The 7,825-nt window shown below is 37.2% G+C and overlaps 1 protein-coding gene across 2 annotated transcripts in view; it reads left to right on the top strand.

The window, feature by feature from the left end:
• The window catches only part of LOC103606365 (MAP3K7 C-terminal-like protein), a 42,755-nt gene that overhangs the window by 23,032 nt on the left and 11,898 nt on the right, over positions 1 to 7,825 (top strand). For both annotated transcript variants that reach the window (XM_008590975.1, XM_008590976.1), the window contains one exon: positions 2,032 to 2,147. In XM_008590975.1, coding sequence (XP_008589197.1) covers positions 2,032 to 2,147 — 116 coding nt within the window. The remainder of the gene's footprint in view (positions 1 to 2,031; positions 2,148 to 7,825) is intronic.

Below are 7,825 nucleotides of genomic sequence, written 5' to 3'. Positions count from 1 at the left end.
TCACTGGTTGAGCGCGGTGCGGGCACGACACCGAGGGTTGCGATCCCATTACCGGTCATGAAAAAAGACAAAAAAGGAAAAAAAAAAGTGTCAATTAAAAAGAACAAATGAAAACATTTCCCACTTAATAAAAAGCATTACATGGTGGCAAGCTAAGGGGAAAAGAGGCCCCTTTCTTTTTAAGAAAATTACATATGTAATTTTCTATTTTCCTTTTAAATTATAACAGCAAAGGCTATTTCTCCTTTTACATGGCTGCTCTCATCTACATTCTCTCAAGCATGCAAATCCTTTACAAAGACTTATATATCTTTTGGCTGTCACGTAGGTAACTATACTGAATGGTTCAGATACCTACATGTGACAAGTTATGTACTAAACTCCTGTTTGAGCTGAATATAGCCTATGTGGTGTTTGCAAGGATAGGATAGGATGTGTGGAGACTTAGGGCCTTCCAGTAGGCAAATCCTTTCACAGGGCACAGATGATTTAAAGCTTGGCTAGGTGTCCCGAGTACATTGCTTTCATTCCCGTTACTGTTATACCTGGTAACTTGCCAGTGTAACAGGTGAAAATTGATGAGTGGGTGGCGATTTCTGGGACACAGACTGGAGGAGGCAGGAGTTCTGAATTCCTTTGGCAACTGCTTTATTTCATGGGGTAAGTTATATTGTAGTACGACTGTGCACTACTTCCCAATTCATTTCTATGTAGAAAGGAATAATGGTTCTAACAGGCTGAGTTTATGCTGTGAGTGTGTTCATGGAGCATTAGGAAAACATACTATAAAATATGATTATTATTAGATTTTTCATGAATTAGGACATAACAGATGTTCCACATGAAGGTAACTTAGATCCAATCTATTTAGAATCTTATTTCCTTTAGCAGATCTCTACTCAGAGGCATCATGATAAATAGGAAGGGTCATCTTATCTATCAATCAGACAATAAATGTTATTGAATTTCTATTACATCCTGAGAGGGATCATGAAATATGATATGCAAAGAAATCTGTGTCCTTAAACAATATAATGAGAGGAGCAAATAGTAAGAAATTAATTAGGTCTCAATTTATTAATATAAAATTAGTGAGAATATGAACCAGATACATAGTTTACATACCTGGACTAGAAAGGATTAGACTGAAAAGACCGTTTAACGATGAACTCATATTTCTCAGATCTTATGTACATTTTTCTATAAACAATTGAAAAGGATGACTAAAAAACTCTTAAAGACTATTAACTAGTGTTCCTAAATGTAGTGCTTTTAATCATGTGTTGCTGAACTAGAAATTACAATAATAAACTCAGGGAAAACTAGTTCTTGCAGAATAATTTCTAGAAGTAGAATTTTTACCATGTCACAGTGAGAAAGGTTAACCATGATGGCCTTTGTTTGCCTTGTGGATGGGACACAAGGAGGGACACAAATCCATGATGTCTTTGGCCTGTGTGTTACAAGAATGGTTTTATTCGGCATCTGGTTTTTTGTACAGGTTGCTTAATCCTTACGAGCATTATTTCCGGCCCAGCATCATTTCTTCAGGTAGGAAGCATTTCTCAAAAGAGAGCCTTTCTTACAGGGCTCCTGCACTCTACAAGATGAGATTATGTCTCTGAGCTGCGAGAACAGAAAGCAAGGGGTAATTGAAAGAGAAAACTGAAAGATTTCGGCAGCACTGCCCTTCTCTAGAGCAGAGTTTGCGATTTTGGGGAGAATTGCAGCATCATTAGGAGACTTATTTTTACTCTAACACATGGCAGGCAACTGAAATGTAATGGGCTTCAGGGCTCTGGCTCATGCCTGAGATGCCCACAAATGACACTGGAAGATGAATGTGGAAAATATTCATCCACCCCTCTACTTTCCATCAGACAGAATCAGCTAAACTCTGTTGAATGTTGATTGACAATGCTGTTCTCATGCAAAAAATCTCCCTCTAGAGAATATCAGCAGAGCAAAATGGTTGTAATTTATTCTGATGCAAAGAAATGCACTGATTTCTTCTTCCTATCATTTGTGAAGCCTCTGCCGCCTTGTCAAGACTCTGTGGAATCCATGCAGGTGTACAAACAGCACTGCCAAATAGCAGAAGAATACCATGAGGTCAAAAAAGAAATCGCCTTGCTCGAGGAAAGGAAGTAAGTACATTCCCCCTGAGCACTGTCTACTGGATAAGGACTGGGGGTGAGATGCAGGGGACAGGCTGAGCAAGGGGGTTGGGGGGGAGGGGATTATAGAAATGATCCAGATGGTACCACTGTACATTAAGTGCTTTGCTTTATGGAATAGCGAAAGGAACAGCAAAAGTTTCCTACTCAAAACTTAATTTTTTAAAGAAGAGATTTTAGTTCAGGAAATTAAAAATGCCAAAATACCATCCAGGGCCACACTATGTTCTCTGTGAATGTGCCCAGAGGTCCCAGAGCACTTTGGCTTGCGGTGAATTTTAATTAATGTTTAAATGGTAGAGTTCCCAAATCGAGTGAAGAGGCATTGGGATAGCTCTTTGGAATAATGTACACATGTGTAAGTTGACTAGTATATTTTATAGTCCGAGTAAGTTTTTATCCTGATAGCTTCTATTGCCATTGTGGTTCTGCTGTAGAGAATTTTATGGAGTTCTATTAATTAAAGCACTTTAATTTTACTCACTCATAACTTTTTGCTTCAGAATTCTTTTTAATTGCACTTGATTCTGCCAATGTCTACCCCAGTGACACCCCATTCATTTACACTTTCAAAGCATCAGATTAGACACCTTCCCTTCACAGCACTGGCCAGTTTGTACTTGTGCAATTGTAAGGGAGATCTTTTGATTAATATTTGCCTCTCCTCCTCAGAGGTAAGTGCCACAAAAGCGTGGGTAGTCAAGCGTTGCTCACTTCTGGATTCCTGAAGCCTAGTGCAGTACGAGGCACCTACAGGCAGAATAGATTATCGCTCAGTGCATGAAACATAACTCAAACATATTGTGATCCCTTAACTTTCTATTTCTTCTTCCCTTCTTTTTATTAGAGTGACACATGACATATATTTATTACTTAATTTTTAAATGAAAAAAAGTTCTTATGAAGTTCTTAGAACATTTTTGAGACTCCCCAGAATGGTGGTTGGACAATAGAATATAGTGGTGGGAGGTGTGGATTTTGGGGCCAAACTTCTGAACTTAGTGTAAGGCCTCAGCTAGCACATCACACACCCTTTCTTACTTCCCTGATCTGCCATGCTTCAAACTTAAAATTATACCTGGACTTTTGGCTTGTAGGGATTTAAAGATGCTTATCAAAAGATCAGAAACACAGCCTTTCCCTTATATATCTGAGACTTTCTTTTCAGTCTAAGAGTTTTGATAAGTTGTTTGGAATACTTGCACTGCATATTTACACACAATCTGAGTCCTAAAAAAAATTCATAAAGGAATTGAAGAAGATTATTAATAAGGTGACCAGTACTGAAGTCAGAGGAGGGCTTATATAATCAGTGGCCTGTAAATGTATTTTGCAGTGTGTGTGTGTGTGTGTGTGTGTGTGTGTGTGAACTGTGGTGGTATGATAGAAAAAAACCCCAGGTAATTATGTCCTTATCTGTAAGCTTTTCATATCGAAGGTACTAGAGGACTTTGTTATTTAAATTAACCCCAAGTGTGGCTTTTTCTGGCGGGAGAGGGGAGGAAAAAAAACCTCACTCTCCCACTAAATTGTATGTTCTGTAAATTTATATATTTGTAAGTTGCATTTAACTTTGTTATTTAAATTAACCCCAAGTGTGGCTTTTTCTGGCGGGAGAGGGGAGGAAAAAAAATCTCACTCTCCCACTAAATTATATGTTCTGTAAATTTATATATTTGTAAGTTGCATTTAGAAAATATGATAGGATAATGTCATGAGTGACTCAAATGTGGTCTTTGAAACATATTGTTGCTGTTTGCCTTGAAGGCAATGATAACTATCGGCAGCACCATAATATTAAAATGAGAAAAAGCAAAATCAGCTTCTAGAAATAAGGCAGCTAGCACTAGGAGGTACTTTATACAACCTTCTAGAACCACAAGCAGTGGGCCAGACTCCCTACATAGGTACTCATATGCCTGTGTGTGTTTCTGCAGAACTCATCTTATTTTCTTCCCAAGCCTATTTGAATTTTCTCACTAAATAATTGACTAGATGTGAAGCAAAGGCCAAATTCTTTAATTATTATTTTTATTTCTTTTCCATAGGGTCTCTCAAGTTCCTTTTTCTCCATTCTCACTTCTACCATTTGGGCTCAGGAGCTATTACTTCAAATCCTGGCTGAAGCAATATTATAGCTGGTTTCCCTGCCTGTGGTTTCTTGTTGCTAGAAAATGACAGCTAGCGCTTGGCCTGGGTTTCAAGACTTGCCCCAGTAGGCCTTGGAACCTCTGTAGAATTTCCTGTCTCATCCCTAATCTTCAGCTGCACTGGCCTATTTACTTTTCCCAGGGCAGATGGTGGATCCTCCTGCTTCTGAGCCTTTGCTCACAACAAGCTTTTAACCTAAAGTGTTCCTTTCTTCCTTTGTGCCTGACCAATTGCTACCCTTCCTTGAGAAAAGCTCAGTCCGTATTCCCTGTCCCAACCATCCCATAGTGATCAGCTCTTTCCCTGAGCAAAGAGAAATTCACTGGAATGATACTTTTGGTACTTTTTGTAGGCTAGTGTTATCAGTAGTTATCAATTTAAGATTATGTCCTGTCTTTCTAACTATGTATTTTTCCCACAGACATGGGCTTCCTTTAACATCTCTTTGTATCCTAGTCACCCAGCATAGTGCTATATGTAGGGTCAGATATGAGTGAGGGTGATTTAAAGTAGCTGATTATAGATTATAGTAATATCCTCTGTCTACCCATATTTTATTTGTAATTTGTATGGTCTATGTTTAAAATACAGAGACAATATCAGCAATAAAGTTCTCCTAAGATAATTGTTAAATTAGGAAGTATGGTTATAAATTAAGAAGTATGGTTTTATATTTATAAATAAGTGAGCTTGGTCCTGTAAGGGTTATTAGCAATCATTGTTTTCAATAACACTTTACTGAAGCAGAAATTTATCTTCCAACAGATCTTTTCCTGAACAGTCTTTGTTTTCAACCAGAATAAATTGGGCCAAGTAATCAGCTCTCCATTTTTTGGTGATTCTAACGAGAATTTCTTCCCCATCATTTCATAAAATGTGGCTGAATATGTTGCCTCTGGTAGTTGCCTAGCATAAGCTAGACACAAAGAGAGATGCTAGCTAAGGTATTTTTACACACAATCTGAGTCCTAAAAAAAAATCATAAAGGAATTGAAGAAGATTATTAATAAGGTGACCAGTACTGAAGTCAGAGGAGGGCTTATGTAATCAGTGGCCTGTAAATGTATTTTGCAGTGTGTGTGTGTGTGTGTGTGTGTGTGTGTGTGTGTGTGTGTGTGAACAATAAAGAAAGAGTTTTTCTTTATTGGAGTCTTTCAGGCATAGCTTAATGTTTGAACTCTAAGCTGAACTTCTCTCTCATCTCCAGAGGGGGTCTCCCTGCATCAAGTTTGGGAGAATTTGCAGAGGAGTAACTAAAAGAGTTGATGTAACTTATTTTAAATCATGTCTATTAGATAAAGAGAGTTAAACATTTTTTAGGATAATAGACTCAGCATAGGATGAATCCAATTTAAAGAATCACTTCTGGCTTGTGACCAGTGATGTAAGAGAAGCTTCTTCCTACCTTTATTGATTTTTCCCCTTCTCACTGTAAAGAGAGAGAAAGGGAGAGAGAGAGAGAACTTTATTGAAAGCTTTAAAAAATTAACAAAAATTCTGACATCTTTAAGGAACTTTTGCTATTATTTGCTATTATTTAGCATATTTATAACAGGTACCTCTTAATTGTAGTTAGTTTTTCTCAAAAGAGTAGTAAGATTTGAACCATTGTTGTTTTAAGTAATGTTTAATATATATTGGTTTATATTTTTTCATTAGTTTCAAATTGATGCCATAAATTTGGTGAGTTAAAGCGTTTAGCTGTGTCCTAAATGACACTATTTTGCTTTAAATTTAAATCCTAGCATAACCAAGTCACTATTTCATGTTTAACAATGTGCTTCATGTTCAGTAATTTTAAAAATGTTACAAGAAGAACTAGTTTATAATTGGCAAATGAATAATGCTTAGGTTATTGTAAAATATCAAGTGCCAAAATATGTTAGGTGGACTTGGGAAAGTTAATTCTCTATGAATTCCACAATCCTTATCTGAAACCATTGGACCAGATTTGATTCAGGATTAAGAATTTTTCAGCTTTCAGGTGTATACAATATGATACATAACCTCCGCATTACACAATACCTTCAGAGGGTTCTTAGGTTGCATCCCATGAACACACAGCAAAATACCTGAATATTCTCAGTAAATGGGATAAAAGCTATAAAGTATTTTATTCCTTTTCATTGTTGAATAATATTCCATTGTATGGATACACAACATTTTATTTATCCTTTCATCAGTTAATGGATATTTGGGTTGTTTGCACTTTTTGGCTACTATGAATAATGCTGCTATAAACATTTGTGGGCAAGTTTTTGGGTGGACATATGTTTTCAGTTCCCTTGAATATGTACCTAGGAGTAGACTTGTTGGGTCATGTTGATAACTCAATGTGTAACTTTTTGAGCAATTGCCAGACTATTTCCAAAGGGGTTACACCATTTTATGTTCTCACCAGTGGTGCATAATGGTTCCAATTTCTCCACATCTTNGGGTTACACCATTTTATGTTCTCACCAGTGGTGCATAATGGTTCCAATTTCTCCACATCTTTGCCAATACTTTTTATGTCTTTTTGATTATAGCTGTTCAAGAGATGTGAAATGATGTGTCATTGTGGTTTCGATTTACACTTCCCTTATGGCTAGTGATGTTGTGCAGCTTTCCGTGTGCTTATTTTCCATTTCTATATCTTCTTGGAGAAATGTCTATTTAGATTCTATGACCATTTTTTAATTGTCCTTTTTTATTTGTCTATTTATGATTGAGTTGAATAGGCTTTCAGTAAATACTTGTTGAGTAAATAAATAGAAGAGCCAAAGAGCTGTCTCAGCTCTTCACTTTGCTTAAGAGGCGACAAAGATTCTTTCATTTTAGGATTTATTTTTATGTGAAAGCCCGATATTCCAGACTTCATCTGGTTGTGTGATTACACTTTCTGCTAATGCCCCAATCATAATGATTTGGGCCTTTTACATCACATTTCAAAGGCAGTCCAGTCTTTTAACTGAAATCTCATTCTCAGGTATCTCTCCAGCTAATCGTCTGTCTGAAACTTATTGAAAGGTACAGAATGTTTACCTCTCCTCAGTGAGGGTATCTTTGAGTAGGTTTCCTTTGCTAAGGAAACCGGCCCTGATCCCATCTCTGGGGGAGCAGAGCAAGGAAACATTTTCCCTTAGAAACATTTTGCCTTTCTCTTTCTTCCTATCCAAGGATTAATAATTTTCAGAGTGATTGATAATGGGAATCTCTATTTCCTTTACAGTAGTGGTTTTCAACCACACGATTCTTCCCCCCTGCCCCCCGTCACTGGCAATATCTAGAGACACTTTCGGTTGTAAAGACTCAGCTGGGGGAGGGAAGGTTAACTACTAGCATCTAATGAGTAGAGCCCAAGGATGCTGCTAAACCTCCTACAATGCCAATTTATAGGACAGCCCCCAACAACAAATCGTCTAGCCTAAAATGCCAATTGTGCCAGGTTTTGAATGAAACTGTTTGAATTTCTCCATCAATTTAAGTGATAACCATTGTCACCAGGAACAGCCAGA

This window comes from Galeopterus variegatus, unplaced genomic scaffold, assembly GCF_000696425.1.
Source record: "Galeopterus variegatus unplaced genomic scaffold, G_variegatus-3.0.2 Scaffold6526, whole genome shotgun sequence".
Taxonomy (NCBI): domain Eukaryota; kingdom Metazoa; phylum Chordata; class Mammalia; order Dermoptera; family Cynocephalidae; genus Galeopterus; species Galeopterus variegatus.
Note: the sequence above shows the minus strand (reverse complement) of the source record. Positions and strands in the feature narration are given on the sequence as shown.